Here is a 19,169-nt window from a genome sequence, read left to right on the forward strand (position 1 = left end):
TTACAGCTCCGGGTGATCCGGACCAGAGTTTCCAGCCCACTCACCGACACCTCCATGTGGGCGTCATCGACCGGCTTACCTCCGTAGCAGCCAGTGGGCAGCAACCGGAGCAGCAGGTCAGTGAACAGGGACTGCAAGTCATCCTGACTCCATCATTTTACCGCCTCCGCCGCAGCAGCAGCAGCAGCAGCAGCAGCAGCCGCCGCCGGCCTGACCTGCCGTCCTCCGGCCCGCTCTCCCCGCTACTGGAACCTCCTCCACCCGCAGCCGTTTTAGCAGCTCGCTAGCTTAGCCGCCAACAATCACATGGATCCCAACACCAGCGTAAACAACACCGAGGCGACGATGCTGCTGAGCCACGCCAAGACGCTCCGGCTGCACACCGGGAACCTGGTGAACCGGAGCCGCCTGAAGAAGAAGTGTCCCGGGTCTCCGAGCGAGGAGGTGAGGCGGCGGCGGCGGCGGCGGTGACCTGGGGTGACCGTTAGCCAGCTAGCTTAGCCTGCGTGTTAGCTCCATATTTAACCGGCTACTGAGAGCAGCCAGCGGGTTTTCACTAACAACACAGCCCGTAGGAGGTTATAATACCTATAAATATGTAGAAAAACTAGACAGGAAAGTGTAAAAGTTAATATTTCAGACTTTATTCGCTCATATTTGGAAAACTGTCAGTGGGCTAAAGTGTAGTAGCTCGTTCAGTGAGTAGTAAAGTTATGTAAGCTAGCTGAGTTTATGGTGCAGGTAGGATGAGGTGAAGGGTCGCTGGAACCCGGTCATCATCTCACCTGCAGGAATCAGCACCTGATCGGTTTCTGATCACAACTTCTATTGTTAGTAAAAAGGCAAAAGCTGCAGTTTCAGGTGCATTCTGTTTATTTTTAATAGTTGAACTTGTTTACAGGAGACATGAAGCTGTTTTGTTTACAAACAATCCTAACAAACTTTTCTTCTTCAGCATCAGCACAGCCAGAGCTGTTCTGCCTCTGAGCCATTTAAAAACCTCATAAATACTCATGTGAGGCAGTTAAATTAGTCGTTCCAGCTTTAGGATGGTTGAAGTGCTGACGGTGTCTCATGTGGAAATGATCCATCACATGTTTAAATCTGTTACACAGCACTTATTGACCTGAAGCTGTGAAAAAAGGTGCTTCAGTGACAGTTTATTGGAATGAAACAGAACTCAAAATGTGCTGAAATCTATAAATGCCCAGATATCTGTTCTGTCTTTCCTCCTTCAGCTCCTGATGAGGATGTCTTTTGTAGATAATCAACATAAAATGCCCTAAAATAGTGTTTAATGTCACAGTTCCTCAGATGGCTGGTTTTATCTGACCAACAGTCCAAAACTCAGAGATATTTAATTTTTAATGACATAAAAGTGAAGAACTCCCATTCGAGCAGCCAGTAATGCTTATTGTTAGCCATAGGTTTCCTTTGGACTAATCTGCTGTCGAGTTATTTTGGCTCCAGTTCAGGGACGCTGTGACGAGGCGTGGCAGCTCTTCACTTTGTTGTTATTGTAGCTCCTCGTCAGTCGTGTAAACCAGCAGGTTTAATGAGAAGCGTGACTATAATTCATCGCTGCGTGTGTCGTTCCTGCCAAACCTCAGCTCAAAGTTGGTCTTCTCGCTTTTAATCAGAAATCCAGAGCAGAGGTTGAAATAAATGTTCTCTGCTGCAGCTTGACTTTCAAAACCAACGTGGTTTGAATAATTATTTAAGAAGAAGAAGTCTGTGTTCTCTCATTGCAGCTTCTTAAATGTGAATATTTAGTGTTTTTTCACTCCTTAATGTGAGTAAACCGAATGTCTTTGGGTTGTTTTTGTAGATGAAATAAGTAATCAGTTAATCTAGACGATATCCAACCGATTAATCAGGGATAAAAATAATCATCAGTCACAGGAAAACCGACCAGACAAGACTCAACATGAGCTGTAATGTGTTAAATGTCCATGAATGAGTCGTGTGTTTGATGGTGCCGCTGCTGATTGGAGAGAGATCAGTGCATTTTAGAATAATAATAAAATAAAATGTCCTAAATTAATGCTGTCACAGTTTCTCAAAGCCTGTTTAAAAAACTAAATATTTATTCCACATTGATATAAAAGTAGGAAAAAACTTACATTTCAGAAGCTGGAACTGGAACTCTTCATTCCAGCTGCTTCAATCTGAATATTTCTCTTTTCTTTCCTCCTCTGTGACAGTAAACTGAATATCTTTGGGTTGTGGACAAACCAAGACATTTGAAGACGTGAGTTTGGGAAACGCTCGTCGGCACATTTCACTGTTTTCTGCACCAAAAAATGAACCGACTGTTTGAGAGAATAATCTGAAAACTATTGTTTGTTGCAGCCTTGTTGACATTTTACTAAATCTGTGGTACGTAACGCAGAAACATGCTGTAGGAAGTGATTTAACTTCTCCTCCTGCGGCACTAACTCAGCTATCCTCCAGTCTGCAGCCCAGTTTTCTGAACTGCTCATGAGACTTAACGTGACCAACTGTGTCTGTCCTCAGTTTCACATCTTCCTGTTTCCACATTTTCTGCTGCCGTCGACACTCAAACGTTTCTCGTTCGTTCAGACGCGTCTCAAACAACTGCAGCAGCCGTCGAACACACCCTTTGTAAACAGATGTTAAAACAAATCACTTACTGGGCCTTAAACCCGCCTTATCGCTCCTTATCCCACACTATGAGCGACCTTTTGCAGAGCTGGTTATTAGTATTTATAACACTGGGTGACTCATGCTTCCTGGACGCTGGCGTGGAGTCGACGCTGTGCTGCAGCTGACTGTGAGGACAGATCACTGATGTTCGCTTAACTCTGTGTCTGTTTCAGCTTCGGGACTGCATTCAGGCGACGCTGAGCGACTGGTTCTCCACCAACAAGCCGTCGTCCAAGGTGAGGAGGCGTCTACATTTTTTAAGCTGGGTGCAGCGTCCGACAGTTTCCCCCGTGTTTCCTCACACAGTGGCATTCTGTATTGACTCTGGTCGGATCGGCAGCATGTGAAGCATCAGCCCGTTGGATTCCAGCGTTCGGGGGAGTAGAATAACTGCAGCGATGGGCTTCAAAGCGCCTCTGGGCTCAGTGAAAAGAATCTGTCATGATGAATGTTCATGCAGCGCTGCCCGCCAAAGGCGTCATTCCAAATGTGCATCTGTGTGTTAGCGCTGAGGGGTGGGTGGGGGGTAAAAAAAACCCTTTTGTTGACGAGGTTTTTGAGGCCTGCGAGCTGCAATGTGACTTCTAGAACGTCTCAGTCTTTGGGTGATACGATTCAGTCGAGCTAATGTGTTCTGAAAACTCTGAAGTGGAGTTTAAAAGTGTGTCGGAGCTGCTGCTGCTGTTCCTGTTGTGTTTGGCTCAGCTAACCTGCCTCGGCTCTTATCACCACGCCCACCGGACTCCAACAGAGACGGGGGAGGTCGGACAGAGCTGCAGCTGGGGGTCGAGAGCCACATTTTTTAACTACCGGAGGATCGATGAGCTCAAACAGTTCTGATAATGTTCTCTAGAAAGCAGGAAGATCGTCGTGTTGCACGTTCTGTCTGCTGAACAGAAGACGAGTCTGATGTGTTTATGATGCACGTCTGCTTTCCAAGTCCTGAGCAGAGTTCTGTCTGTCAGAGACCAGAGCACCTGCAGCATCACACAGATGACGAAGGTCCAGAAATACCACCTGGTTCTGCAGAAACTGTTGGTTCCCACAATAGAAACAAGTCATTTGCAAGTCAGAGCAGAAACGCAGCGGTCTGTTGAAACATTCAGCAAACGTTAACCACACAGACAGACAGACAGACAACCACAGAGCTCGTAGTTCATCACTAACCAGGTCCGTTGTGTTTGTTAGCAGCCCAAACACACAAACTAAACCAACGAAGGCTCGTCATTGAAAGGAATTATTCTCCAGCTGATTGTTTAACTGCCTGTTTCGTATCCAAACTTCATGCCTGTAGGAGTTTTACTTCTGGAGATATTGAACTCTTAAAAGGTGCAGCAGCAGCATGTTTCCTATAACTTGAGCAGATAGACGAGGAACATCATGCTTTAGTCTCTGAGGCTCTAATCCATGTGCTTGTTTTCTATCTGTTCTTTCTCTACCGTGCAGGACCTTCCAGACACGCTGGACTGCTTCTTTCCTGAGGCTACAGATGCCATCACACCTGAGGAGAGGGAGGAGGTGAAGGTTTCAGGTCGGTGCTGGCTCTGTTGTCTACATCAAAGTGTGGATTTGCAGGATTGTAGAAACAGAACGTAGAGTTTTACAACAGCAGGAGGAAAAAGAAAAGCCTCCCTTCAAGGCTGCGTTTAAAACCGCTCCTCCAGAACAGTTTAAAATCCACTAAGAGAGCTGCAGCTAGTCCTGGACGCTCACGTCTACCTCTGGTTTTAGTGTTTGGATGCATTATAACTACCTCAAATCTAAAGACTGACAAATACGTTACCGTGTTTCCAGAACCTCCCGTTCAAGGCCAATATCGACTAATATAAGAAACATGCCATCAAATAGCACCTGTTTAAAGCTGTTGGTTTTTCCTAAAAAACCAGTCGGATAGCAGGTTTGGGATTGTTAAGGGTCGATTATCGAGTCACGGCTAATGGCAGCCACTGATCACGTGTTTGTCTTCTTGTGAGGACGGAAAGAGGCTTTTTATTTTTTTTCTTTTTTAACAAATACAACAGAGATACTTCTGTAGTGCACCTCGTACTGCAGCTTTAAATCTCCAGAGTCACACAGTAGATTAAATGCTGCTTCTCTAAAATGCGTTGAAGCGACTGTCGCAGGCTTTTCGTGTGTTTCTTGGATATTCGTGCATGTCGGTGGTGTGACGTGTTCGACCAACGTGATATGATAAGATAGTGTATAAATATCACGCCACCTTTAAGGTCATGTCGCGTGCCGTTTCTACGCATTTTTCGTGTCATTCAACACTTTAGTCTTCTGCTGTGGAGAGATGGAGCGTCACTTTACGACCAGGTTCAGTTCAGTTCTGAGAGCTGAAGCAGCGTCTTGGATGAGAAGTGAAACTAAGTCAAGACGCTGAAAGATGAATCCAGCTGGTTTTTCCTGAGGATTAGCTCGACCTGGATGAAGCTCCACAGACGTATTAATAAGTCGTGTTCATGCAAACACTGGCTGCCTTAATGACGACTTCCTCTGAGCTGCTCTTTGTGGCTCCACAATGCAGCGACTTACAAACAAGAGTGCAGCTGTTGAGACAAGTTTGGTAAAAAGCACACAGGTACTGATAAGAATACGTCAGCATTTCTATTTATTTTACTGACGAAGTTGTTTGTAAAGAAAATCCCTGAATGACTGTCAGAGGGGAGGATAAAAGTAAATGACTAATTATTAAGCAGTACGACGGATTAGAACCGACCAGAGTCAATAAACTAACTGCAGTACGTCGGGGATGATGTGTTTAAAGCTGCCTTGTCTCCACAGTCAAGCTCTTCCTGTGTGAGTCGGGCCAGTCGTCCATCAGAGACGCCGTGGAGATGGGTGAGTTCTGGTCTCTGTAGAACTTTAACGTGACTATTTCAGACCTCCTAAATCCAAACGCTGACCTTTTGTTTTGTTCTTGTGTGACTCCAGCCTGCCGGACGCTGGCCGTGTCCCAGCTCGACTCGGTGATCATAGCGCCCCCTGGGCCTCTGGAGGGAGACAGCCAGAGTCTGGCCCACCTGCAGCCTGCATGGGAGCAGCTGGAGGCTCTGGTCCGGAGTCAGCAGATCGCAGCCATCGGCACCTCGGACCTGGACAAGGACCTGCTGGAGCAGCTCTACAACTGGGCTCAGGTCGGTGTAGGAGGGTTCTCAGATCATCAGCGGGCTTCTGCTCGACCTCCTCTGATAGGCCTGAAACTTCTGAAACATAAACTATCGATATTTAAAACAGCATCTGTGGAGTTTTAGATGGATTCATCAAATACTGTTCAACATATTTAAAGAAGAAAAAGGCTGTCGAGACACTTTCAGCACAAATTTTCCACGTTGAGGTTGTTTAAAGAACAAAATCTCAGAAACTGTTAAAGATAAAAGCCTGAAATCTTCACTGTTATTTCTCATCATGTCATTGGTTCAGAATCTGCAGGATGAGACACGTAGATGAAATATTGGTTTAGATGTTTTATAAAACTGAATCTGTCGTGGAAAGTTCCATCTCTGAGCTCAGATTAACAGACAGTAGAAGCACATGTAGCTGCACGTCTCAATAATACACAACCACACACACAGAATACTTTAAATATGAAATACTTGATCAGAAAAATGTGACAACAGGTGTTTTCATTAAACTTTTATAACTGATTGATCAAGTCTGGCAAGTTGTAGCACAAAAATAAAAATCTAAGTAAATGGTCTGATTAAAGTAGAATCAAGTTCTGGATGTTCTAAACGGTTCTCTGAATATAAATAAAACCTTTTTATTACAACCTGATAACGTCTCTCTGAACATCACATGTACCACAGATTCTAACTCAATGATATGATGAGAAACGACTTTTATTTTTAATACTTTCAGAGACGTCGTCCTTCAAACAGCCTTAAAGTTGAATGTGCTCAAAGTGGATCAACCTGCAGTTTTTAAAGAAAAGTCAGATTTCACAGCTAAATATCCACGTGTTATGGGATAAAAGCTTCGACATGTCTGAGAGGAACCTGGTGTAGAAGTTTCCTGATGTGAGATAAGTGACCAGCGTGAGGCCTGATGTGTGTCATCTGGCAGCAGAGCGCTGACTCGTGACTAAAGGTCAGACGGCAGCTTTAAACGCAGCGAGCTGTGACCAGAGCGCCGCTGACACACCTGGCAGCCTGTAGATCCGCTCGCTGAGGTTTTCTGTCCTGTCTCGGAGCAGGTGAAGCCCAGCAGTAACCAGGTGAACCTGGCCTCCTGCTGCGTGATGCCTCCGGACCTGACGGCCTTCGCTAAAGAGTTCGACATCCAGCTGCTCACGCACAACGACCCCAAAGGTGAACAAAACCTTTCACTGGTGGATGTTTGTTATCAGTCCAGGTTTGAGTTTTGTTTAGGATGAAGTATGGGGGTCTTATTGTAGGAAAACTATCTGTAAATGTGTCTGTAGTGAGATTTGTTGATGTGTACAAAGATGTTAATAGATGAAAAGTCTCATTGTTTGGCTTCTAGTGCTGGAAATCCAGACAAATCATGAAAAAAAAAAACCCAAAAGAGCAGCAATAAAATATTTTTTAAAAATGTAAATTTTTAGGAATCCCTAGGAAAGACAATAAAAGATGGGAAAAGACAAACTTTATATAGGTATTAAAAAAAGAAAACTTTTAACAAGACAAAAGTAGAAAATATGTTTTCAAAAAAGAACAATAAAATGTTAAAAAGCCAGTAAAACATAAGAAAACATTTGAAAACAAGCTGCAATTTATTTCAAACTATAACTTTTGTTTTTATTAAAGACAAACTATAAAACTGTAAAAAAGGAAATAAGAGATCAAACAAATAAACAAAAATAAATGATTAGTAAATGATTTTTAACATATATCTACAAAGAAAGGGAACAATTAAACATTATAAAGACAATAAAACTTTAAACACATTTTTTAAAAATAGTGTTCCATAAATCCTAAATTCAGAAATCATCAATTGATTTCATTAAAATCATGAAACGTGTTTAAAAGTTTGTTAAACATGAGATAACGAGATGGATTATCTCCAAATTTATATTTATTCATGACTGGAAATGGCTTCTAATACAATCAGTCTGCAGTTCTGTTTGGGCTAATTAATTATTTGTATTATTATTATTTTTAATTTCACTCTTTTAAAGGTAAAAACGTTAGTGTCTTAAGTAGGAAGACCTTAGCTTCAATAACAGTCTGCACTGCGACTGCCCAGTTTGAATAATAAGTGTTTCTGTATTTGTTTCCAGTGAGTTTTAAACTTCTTCTTTTCTTCTCCAGAGCTGATGTCGGCGGCTACGTTCCAGGAGGCGATGCAGGAAGGAGCTCAGGGCCTGAGCGTCGCCGACTGGAGGCTGGAGTGGGTCCTGCGCTACTCCATCATCGTCAAGAGCCGAGGCATCATCAAGTCCAAGGGCTACCTGGTCAGCGCCAGGAAGGCGAGCCCGTAGCGCGGCCGGCCGAAGGACGAGACGCGGGGATGAAGCCATTTTCCTGTTTCCATTCACACAACAGCACACAGCAGCAGCAGCTCTGAATAACGGAGGCGCCACTCACCAAGAAGTCTTTGTTTTATCTCACAGATCAATCCTCCTCCTCTTCTATCGTTTATTCTCTTCTACAGATGCAGGTATTCAGAGGTTTTAAAAATAAAAACAGGAAGGTGAACTCACGAGACCGACTCAGAAAAGACTTGACGAAGCGACTTTCGCAGATGTTCGCTGCCCACTCTGACCGCTGACAGATCAGAACGACGGGACTAAACTTTGGTCCGAGGTGAAGGTGAACCGTGACGTGAAGTGCCTCTCCTCCTCCTCCTCTTCCTCCTCCTCCTCCTCCTCCTCCTCCTCCTCTTCCTCTTCTTCTTCTTCTTTATCTCCACGGTGTTGGTGTGAATCAAGCTTTAAATCAGTCTGGATGAAGTGATTACGAGTAGCTCAAGCGCTAGCAAACCTACTGTTGGTCGTAGAGGATTCCATTTCGAGCAGAGAAATGGAACCTCATCCTGTCATTGGGGGGACGTCTGATTATATTCATGCGATGTAGATTTTTCCTGCTCTGTGTGTGTGTATATACGTCATTTACATTCCGTAACTGAGAGAAACGATGCACTAATTCAAACGCAGACGTGTTTGTCGTGTTTATTGTATGATGCAGATTGAAGCAGCCACTCTGACGTTATCTTTGTCGTGACATGTTTACCCCCCGTGCTCATGAGATCCGTGCGAGGCCGAGCACGGCGACCTTCACCAGGCTGACGTCTCGTGTTTGGTTTTGAAGCACTGGAAGCTCCGCAGCAAGGAGACGTGAAGAAAGCGTTCGTTCTGAGGAAGAAGCTCGTATTTATGGTTGTTTTTCCAGACAGGGTCCAGTGAATCCTAAAGCTCTCCGTTGTACTGTAACCATATTTAAATATCTGTAGATCAGGAATTGGCCTCATTGGAAATGATGAAACATGTTTTTGACGTAAACACTGGTGTACAAAGACAGACGGGGTAAACACGGCCGAGTGTGACTGACTTTGGAACTAAACAGATAAAAAAAACATTAAAATTTTACAGATGAATCTGAAACGGAGCCTGAAGTGATTTCTTCCAGCAGCATGTTTGAACTTTAATTTGAATTAATTAGATTAATGCGACCTGAAGGTGCCGCTGAGCGATCAGCAGGTGGTGCAGAAGGTGTTTTAAGAGCTATTTGTTTATTGTTGATTGAGTTTTCTAGTTGGGTGCGTTGTTTGGGTTGGAGTCGTGGATTAATCGACTGATTAAAGGGACTCTGGGAACAAACGTGATCCTCAGACTGCCTCTTTTATACGAGATCCTCTGCTCACATCTTTAATCTGTCTTCATTTTAATTACACAACTTTATTTAGAAATAGGCTCATTTTAAAGACATTATAAGCTAAAACCTAAAACTAGATTCTTATAAATGCCCCTCCACAATAAAAGCCCAGTTAATTAGCCATTATAATGCAGGACTCTCGTTAGTTGAGTTACACTTTACTTTTGCAGCTCATCAGATGACCAGGACTCGTGCAGATGGATGTAACTGTAGCTTCTGGAAGCCGTCAGAAGTTTCCTGTTCTTCCTGTCTAGTGATCCAGCCCTGGTTAAGGTTACGGCTTTTTAAGACTGCATTTAGTTCCTAAACACAGAAACTACTGACCTCACAAATCAGTTTAAATATAAAACATGTGAAACTAACTGATGGTCGCAGATGAAGCATGAACTATTGGGACATCAAAATATTATATTTAACAAATCAGCAGTAATCTAAATTAAACGTGTCCCACATACTACAGGATTGTTTACTGACATTTACTGTTTTAATAGTTTGCCTAAATAATAGACCTGGATGTTTCTTCCACCTCTGACGTCTATATGAAGTTTTATAAATGGACTCAGAGTTGTTTGTATGATTGTTATTAATATTGATAATAATAATAATAATAATAATGATGAACCTAATTTCTGTAGTGCCTTTAAAAACCAGTTACGCTTTACAAAGTTAGAATATAACACGAAAAAGACAAGAACACAACAATATATAAATATATTTTTAAAAAGCAACAATAAAACATTTAAAAATCAAAAAAGGTGCTCGAATATTTTCTAAAAAGAGCAGAAAAACAGGAAATGTTGAAAAAGGCAGAAGATAAGAAACCTAAAAAAACAAAGCAAAATTAAAAAGGTGATAAAACATGAAAACAGATAAAACAGTTTAAAGAGCAACAACAAACTTTAAAAAAAAAGTAAAACAAATGGAAAAACAAAGACAAAACATCAGAAAAGACACGAAAACATGGAAAAGGATAAAAAAAAATCTGATAAAAAAAGGAAAAACTGAATGTTTGACGATTCAACAAAACACGAGAAAAGCTTAAAAACAATAAAACATAACAAAAGAGGGAAAGAGTTAAACGTTCTAAATAATAATAAAATAATAAAACCTTGTGAAAGACAATACAAAGCAAATGGTACCATTTTTTTTTCTTCAGACAAATGCTAGATGAAAACACAACACATCCATAACACAAGTAAACAAAACAATGAAGAAAAAATAACAACAATGAAACATTTTAAAACATGATAAAAATATAAAAAGAGCATCTAAAATGATCATCCACATAGATATGTATAATAAGGCCTTTGTTATACATACTGTATCTATGATCTGTACCTTTACGCTGGTGTCCGGCTCCGCTGCTCTGTGATCGACTGCTCGGCCTGAGCCGCGTCTCTCTTCATCGACTGGTCTCGTCTCGCCGACAATCCGGAAGTGAACTGAGCGGAGCGACCACAGCGTGCAAGATGGTGGCGACCAGGAGAGGAGTCCGAGTGAGCTCTCCGACTAGAACCGAGCCGGAGCCGCCGGCCGAAGTTCAGGTGAGTCCGACGGAGGGGTTCCGTTCACACCCGGACACGCCACGGGTCACGCGGAGGTTCGATCCGCCGCGAGCGAAGCCCGGCACGTGGCTGATCAATGGACCTGATCAGAACTCACGTGGACAAACAGCAGCTCTGAGTTTGTAAACGTGTCGAAGAAACACAAACATGAAGTGACACAGCGGGACGGAGTTAGTTTAGAATCAGATTTTTACTGTTAAATTACAATAAATGATCAAATCTATTTATTTAGCGCGTTTTTAACCAACCAGTGACCGAAGTGCTGCACAAGTTGTCAGACCGGCACCGACAGAAATCTACTTTGTTAACCAGAAATAAGTCCTATAAAATCCTTCAGACGAGACCAAACAGCTCAGCAGCTCCTCAGATCAAATATAAAATAAAATAAAAATAAAATACTGAAATGTTTAGACCACAGAGAGCAAAAATAAAAGCCATTTAAACCATGAACACTGTGTGGTTTGTCGTAAAACTTTACATTTCGACAAACATTTGATTTAAATGTTTAATATTTTGAATCAGAATGATAATTTTTTTCCATGTAGGTTTTCACATCAGAGGAATTTAATGAGATGTTTTGGTGCATAACAGTAAACCTGTAGAGAAATAGTTCTAAAAGAAGGATAAAAGGATTTATATTTTTTAAGAAGGTGTTGAAAGTCAGCAGACAGTCAGTTGGTCACGACAAATAAATGCAGCAAATTTGAAGAATTATCAAAGTAATATTTACAGAATGCAGGAATGTGCAAATTAAAGTTACACAGAGACACAGCTGCTGCTGCAAAGGCATCATCTCCCCTCATCAACAGTCAACAGCATTTTATTAGCTTGTATTTCAAACATAAATCCATTATTCTACGTCTAAACTAACCTGCACAGACTGCAGCAGATCATACTGGGCGTCTGCACTGAAACCTGAAGTCCTGACTGAACTTCAGGTGTTCTGATGTGTTTTAGAGGCTGGTTGGAAACTGTGTCAGTGAGGGAGTTAACAAACCTCATTCTGATGTACTTTAGTTTCTTGTTTTAAAGCCATTAATTACCTGACATGCATTAACTAAAGTCTTTTTCAGACCTGGAGGATGTAACGCTGCTGCTTCATCAGTCGGTCAGAGCGACACATTCTGTCACTCAGACAAAAGTCACGTTTCCATGAATGAGCTACGATATGAGTTAAACATGTGAGACGGGACAGCACATCACGTGATGCTTAATACATAAACATGTACTCATACCTGATCTAAAAGCAGCTTATCAAACTGTCCAACGAACAAACAGCCCAGCTTATTTATGAGTTTCTAAACACTATTAATTATTATACTGTAATTATAAATGACCTGCAGCTGATAAACTGTGACGGCTCATCTGTCTCCATGTCGGAGGTCGTTTATAATTTTATGCATCTAATGAAGTTGCTGTTGTTTCGTTGTTCCATGTGTGTGAATGTGCACAACGCTGTCGCTTTAGAGATACGAGTCCTGCTGCTGCTTGGAGCTGCATTTAGTTCATAAACAGCTGGAAGCAACAGAATAAACTTCAGCAAAGAAACACTCATTTTTATCCGTCTTTATTTAGTTTCGTCACACAAGAGACCTTTTTAATGATCAGATGAACAAACTAACAACAAATTTAGGAAAATGCAAGCAAACAACAACCACAAACAGACACTTTAAAAACATTTAAGAGACACAACAACAGAGCGACGCAGTTTACAAAAGGTTATATGTACAGAATGTCAGCGGTTTGTCCTTTCAGCTCCATCTGGTAGAAACCAGCTGTATTATTAACCGTCTTGTTTCTGCTCCACAGGCCACGCCTTCTGGCCGGAGAACCAGGAGTACTGCTGTGAAACAAGCAGAGAGCCCGACCCAGCAGGCGTCAGTGGAGGCCTGCATCCATCTTCAGAAGACTGCAGAAGACAATCCCCTCACCACGCCGAGAAGAAGATGCACCAGAGCGTCCAGACTCCACAGTCCGGAGCAGCCCTCCACCCCGGTGGGCTCCACCCACGAGGCAGACGTGTCGGACATGGAGTCCTGCGGCTCCACGGCGTCCAACGCAGAAACACCGGTGATGCGCACCAGGAGCAGGAGGAGGCAGCCTCGGGCGGCACGCCAGGAAGACGAGGAGGTGTCTGAGGTGGAGTCGTGCTGCTCTGCTGTATCGGCATCCAAACCTCCCCAAAGCAGCCGCCGGAGCACGAGAAGGAAGACGGTTCCTGAAAGTTCTGATGTGGAGAAAGGAGACGGTAAAGCTGAGGAGTCCTGCAGCTCTGTGGTGTCCGAGTCCCAGAGAGTCACCAGAAGTCAGAGGAAACCTGCCAGAACGTCGGCCAAACAGCAGACCGAGGACTCGGAGCTCTCAGGCGCTGAAAGCTGCACTTCCAGCGTCTCAGGAGCTGAAGTTTCCAAATCGGCCGCCCGCAGATCTACGAGACCCAGGAGGCAGCCCCGTCCCATCCCCATGCACCTGGACGAGCCGTCGGACGGCTCTCAGTCTCCTGCATCGACGGGCCGACGGACCAGAGCGGCGAGAGGGAAGGCGGCGGTGGAGGGCAGCGAGCCTCAGTCGGACGGGTTTGAGTCCGGACCCACTTACAGCATCAGCACACGGAGACGGAGCAGGGCCACGGGTCCTAGAGCCGTGGACTCAGACTCTGAGGTGACGGATGTGCATTCCCCGGTGAGCAGCCCGACGAGAGGCAGAGGGACGCCCTGCAGCAGCCGGACAGGCTCAGGGAACAGCAGCCGCGGAGCTCCGACCTCCAGACGCTCGGCCAGAGACTTCAGCGCCGTTAAAGAAAATGTTGAAGAACCAGCCGAGGAGGACGTCTCGTTAAACGACTCCAGATTAGAAAGCACAGTGATCAGCGTGGACGCAGACTGCACGCTGGTGGAGGAAGAAGAAGAAGAAGAGGAGGAGAGCCAGACTAAGGCTGAAGAACAAGAAGTCGTGGATGATGTAGCAAAAGTGGAAAAGGAAGCATCAGATAGTTCAGTCTGTGCCGTTGGAGAGCCTGCAGTGATTAGCAGAGACCAGCAGGAGGAGCCGTCTGCTGAAAATGAAGCCGGGGACACCTCAGAGATGGAGAGGATGCAGGAAACAGCCCCATCATCAGAGCCGGCTCAGCCTTGCCAATCAGTTACAGTAACAGTAGATGAGAGGGCCTCTGAAATCACCGAGGACACCGAGGAGGACGTCATGGAGGCCGCCGGTGTGGACGCTCCACAGGCAGACGGGCCTCTGGCTGCTGCTGAGGAAACCCGGCCCAGTGAGGAGGAGGAGGAGGAGGAGGAGGAAATGGAAGTCAGCACGTTGACAACAGACGCTCAGCAGGTGGTTGAGTCCGTTCAGGTGACGTCGAGCCAGCAGCACAAGGTCACTGTGGACTCTGACCCCGAGCAGGAACCGAAAGACGTCGTGGTTCAGAACAGAACCGTGATCAGCCTGTTGGACAGCAGCGATGAAGAACACGATGATGAGGATGAGGAGGAGGAGGAGGAGGAGGAGAGGGAAGCTTCTGAAGAGGAGGATTTGGGGCCCGGTGTGGAGCAGAGAGGAGAACCCTCCAGCAGGTCAGAACCAGCAGCTGGATCGGCCCAAGGACTGTTTATGATCGACACGCGACCCGGACAGGACGCCAACGAGCAGTACTACCACGACGGGCGGCGGGAGGAGGAGGCCGCCACGAGTAAAGGAGGCGAGCAGGAGGAGGACGAGGAGTTTGTGGATGAAGAGGACGAGGAGGAGGACGATGAAGACGCACAGATCCTGTTCTCCAGCAGAAACACTCGACTGTGAGTAACGCTGCACATTAACATCAACTAGTTGTGCTTTAGGAGAATACATGTAAGGATGGAACTAGCTTTATTGTGAAAGGATTTGTTCAGTATTTTAGAATATATTTGCCTTTTTGCCAAGAGTCAGATGAGAATTTCAAAGCCACACTCGTGTCTGTACAGTAAATATGCTAAGCTAGGCAGCGACTGGCAGCAGCTTCAGAAAACCCAGTAGCTCGAGGGGTAAACTCTAAAATGTCATATTATACGAACTGTCTGAGGAATCTGCTGGTTGCATCGACACTTAACGCAGACACAGAGGCTCCAATAAAAGCACAAATAGTTGATTTTACACTTAATTAGCTTTTTATTACAAGAATTTACAGAAAAACAGCAGCAAGATTTGTTCATGTCAAAGTGAAAACAGATTTCTACAAAACAATGTTAATTAAAATGTTAAATAAGCGATTGCTGAAGTTTTTATCCTCTTTAAGTCACAGTTTAGTCGATGCAGACGAGTCACTTTAAATGGAGTGAATACTTGTGCGATCGCTTATTTTACAATTTATGGACATTACTCTGTAGAAATCTGTTTTTACTTTGACATGAAAGAACCTTTTTTGGGGTAAATTCTTAAATTAAATCAACCATGATTCAATATTGGAAAGTAATAAAAAGGGCAAACTTCCAGTGGGGTGAATATGTTAAGTCGGGAGCTGTCGAGGTGCTTGTAGAGCTACTTTTACATTTATTTTTAATCCGTAAACTGAGTGAAATGTGCATGTACAGTTTTAATGCATAGCTTGTTTATCTAGATATTTGTAGAACTACTGAATGTAAATAAAAGATGGACGTGTCCTCCTGGTATTAAAAGTAAAGTGCATTAAACCTGCATTCCCTCTAGCAGCCAGCAGAGGGCGACATTTCCATTACAAAGATGAGTTTAATAGTATAAACGTCTATAAGAATGTGAGCGTGCCTCTCCCTTGATTTGTCAGTCGCTTGTTTCAGGATTTGGTCAGTACAGCGTGATGTTAATGTGGTAAAATATGGTCCGACGTTGAGGAGATAAAGCAGAGTTTGCTTGAGGGTGTGGTCCAAAACTGGAGACAAAATCCAAACTGAAGCCTTCAAAAGGTCGTCCACAAACCAGTAGATGGCGTCACTGAGGCTCTTTTAAATACAGTCTGTTGGTGGGACAGACAGAAGCGTATTTCCCCAAACGATAAAACCCATCAGGTGGGTTCTGTTCCAGCCAAATCCATCCACGTCTGTGTTTGGATGTTTAAAGACAAGCCACAGACGTATAACACTGAACTAAACTCTTCCATTATTGGACAAAGTGACCCGGTCCTGCAGAAATAAGACAACGTTTGGTTCTACAGCATGAACAATGGGAGCAGCGCTACTGTCAGAAAATCCCAGAAAGGATCAAAACCAACAACAACATTCAGTTTTCTTTACTCAGTCAGCCCCAGAGTTTCATTTTATAAAAAAGCTCAATAATACCCCAGAACTGCTAGAACAGCGCCATAGTTTTCTCATGCGGTTGCAGTAAATGCAGTGTTTGTTGGGACTATTTCCAGCTGCACATTTGGTGTACTGAGTGCTTTTGGTAGCAGGAAATGCAGTAAACAGTGTTTAATACTAATAATGAAGGAGCATGGAGCTCTGCAGCACAGAGGCCTGTTAGTGTGACGTCATATTTTATTATTGTTCAGAAGTGAGAGATGAGACTCTGCAGCTCCTGAAGAATTTTCTCGGCGCCTATTTGTTTCAGGAAAGAGATGTCCAGCCGTATTGACCCCGGCATCAGAGTGAAGCAGCTCGGGGGGTTATACATCAGTTTTGATGGCAGCAAATCAAAACCCGTCTCCAGTTCGCTGCAAAAACTAAAGGAAAAGAAGATCCAAGATGAGGTAAATACGCCATTGATTTTTTTTCCCCTTTTGAAGGCGATCTGCGATGCAGAATGAATAACGAACTTCGTGGTTATGCAAGGACGAGTAAATCCAATAACACCTGAGCTGCTGTTATTTTCCAATTCTTTCTGACTTTGACCTTTTATCTCCGAGTAGCCGAGTGTTCACAGAGTTTGGTGCCTTTTCAACGTTGCAGTGTTTTTGTTGTCGTTGTCCGCAGGTGATGAAGAAGAGCGTGATTGGACCAGACTTTGAAAAGAAAGACGCGGTGCCTCCGTACACTGAATCCAAACAGAAAGCAAAGTTAAAACGCAGAGTAAGTTTCAACAAAGTGATGCTTTGATTTGTGGATTCTTCTGTCTGCAAAAGTTTTATCCCTGATTCGTGTCACAAACCTGGACGTCCGGTGCCGTTAACGTGGTTTTAAATCAGCGAAATCCTTGTTGTTGTCAGGTGGAGAGGGAGAAGACTACAGGAGACGGCTGGTTCAATATGAAGGCCCCGGAAATGACTCAGGAGCTGAAAGGAGACCTGCAGGTTCTGAAGATGAGAGGCTCCATGGACCCCAAGAGGTTCTACAAGAAGAACGACCGGGACGGCTTTCCCAAATACTTCCAGGTCGGTGGCGTCACTCGCCTGCATCGCAAATTTACAGAAAATGGCTTTTTAAAAAACATCTAGCAGCTATTTGTTAGATGTTTTATTCCAGGTATCCAGTAGCTTCTGCACGTCACATATAAGGAACCAACGTACAAAAGAACGTCCAATTAATGTTCATGTATCATGCTGGTCAAACACATGAAGTGCAAAACTTGAGAAGAGCATTAAAAAGTCTAAGTACAGTATTTAAGTAGAGATAATAGGTCATTAGTAAAGATTTGTAGTTTGGATAACTCTTTGAATGTATAATCCAATGGGGAAAAAACCATAGAAAATGAATCAGTAGACTGTTAATGATAAAAAAAAAAATGCATTAGACGTTCATAACAAAACACAATCTGATGTTGGCTGCAGCACAACATCTGAATGAACTCCAATCATGTGAAACCAGAAGTTTACATCCACTGGATGAAAAGACATAAAACCTTTTTCTTTCTCACTATCTGACATGAAATCAGACGAAACTTTTCCTGTTTCAGGTCAGTTAGGATTACCAGAATTATTTCTATTTGCTAAACACCAGAATAATGAGAGAGAGAACTTTATGTGACTTTCTTTAAAGTCAGAAGTTTACATCCACTAAGATTACTATTTGGGAAAGCCCAGATGATGATGTCATGGCTTTGGAAGCTTTTGATTGGTTGATTGACAACATCTGAGTTAATTAAAAGTTAATTATGTGTCTGTTTATACAGTGCACGTAAACGTCTGGTTTCAACTGTATATGATTATTTTTTTGATAAATTTAGACGATATTCTGCAGAATTCTTCTGTGTAATTTCCAGACTTTCCATAAGTTGGCGTGCATGAGGCTGCAGGAATTCTACTTTTCAGATTGAAACCTCGATCTGTGCATCGTGCATGAGTGTAACGTATGTCTGACGTGTGCGATGCAGGTCGGTACGGTGGTGGACAACCCAGTGGACTTCTATCATTCCCGTATTCCCAAGAAGGAGAGGAAGAGGACGATGGTGGAGGAGCTGCTGGCTGACGCTGAGTTCAGACAGTAAGTTGAGGTTTAAAAAGTCCCTGCTGTAGTTTCATTGTCTGCTGATAGTTCAACATGATGGAGAGCTCAGCGATTTGATACCTGGAAATACTTCAGTTTGGTTTTTATAGTGCAGGAATACGATTTGTGTTGTTTTGTTTTGTGAGGCGACCGTTTATTATTGTACACATGAAGCATGAATGAGACAATAATCTCACCACAGGGTTGATCAAGTAGCTGCTCATCTGTTATGGAAAAGTAGAATTAACATGTTTTTATTCTTTTTTTTAAAAGAACAGTTTTATTCAAATGTTCAGACAATAAAACAATGATGGTAGCAGAGAGTGGCAGTTAAAGGGACAAAAATCTAATATTACAGTCAGGAGACGAGCATCCAGACAGTCAGACGACCGCAAAACACACAAAATAAACTTCAAATTAAATCAAGAATTTCCATTTTTGTCTGAACATTTTTACCTACTTCTTGTCCAGGCTGAAAACTTTCTCTGCATAACAGTAAATCTCTTTATAAAATCTGGAATTAAACACATTCTCAGGATGTATATTGACAAGTTATTCAGGTTTTAGAGGTGTGCGTCCTGTAAAAGTGCATTTAGACTGTGCTGAAGTGGAGAACCCAGAAGAAGCCGGTGGATGTTAGGTGGATGTTAGGTGGATGTTAGGTGGATGTGAATGTTAGGTGGATGTTAGATGGATGTTAGGTGGATGTTAGGTGGATGCTAGGTGGATGT

At 43.4% G+C, this 19,169-nt stretch overlaps 2 protein-coding genes across 2 annotated transcripts; both read left to right on the forward strand.

Annotated features, from left to right (window-relative positions):
- The first annotated feature begins 28 nt into the window (after positions 1 to 28).
- Positions 29 to 9,448, forward strand: gclm (glutamate-cysteine ligase, modifier subunit). Its single transcript, XM_008292606.1, has 7 exons — positions 29 to 444; positions 2,841 to 2,903; positions 4,114 to 4,198; positions 5,452 to 5,508; positions 5,602 to 5,804; positions 6,863 to 6,977; positions 7,941 to 9,448. Exons 1-7 carry the CDS (start codon positions 307 to 309, stop codon positions 8,108 to 8,110), a joined length of 831 nt encoding a protein of 276 aa, XP_008290828.1. The 5' UTR covers positions 29 to 306; the 3' UTR covers positions 8,111 to 9,448.
- Positions 9,449 to 10,958: 1,510 nt separating this feature from the next.
- Positions 10,959 to 18,461, forward strand: dnttip2 (deoxynucleotidyltransferase, terminal, interacting protein 2). The gene is made up of 6 exons (XM_008292605.1): positions 10,959 to 11,047; positions 12,878 to 14,865; positions 16,628 to 16,766; positions 16,990 to 17,085; positions 17,223 to 17,387; positions 18,326 to 18,461. Exons 1-6 carry the CDS (start codon positions 10,973 to 10,975, stop codon positions 18,437 to 18,439), a joined length of 2,577 nt encoding a protein of 858 aa, XP_008290827.1. The 5' UTR covers positions 10,959 to 10,972; the 3' UTR covers positions 18,440 to 18,461.
- The last annotated feature ends 708 nt before the right edge of the window (positions 18,462 to 19,169 follow it).

The sequence above is a fragment of the Stegastes partitus genome, unplaced genomic scaffold, assembly GCF_000690725.1.
Source record: "Stegastes partitus isolate 25-593 unplaced genomic scaffold, Stegastes_partitus-1.0.2 Scaffold820, whole genome shotgun sequence".
Lineage (NCBI taxonomy): Eukaryota > Metazoa > Chordata > Actinopteri > Pomacentridae > Stegastes > Stegastes partitus.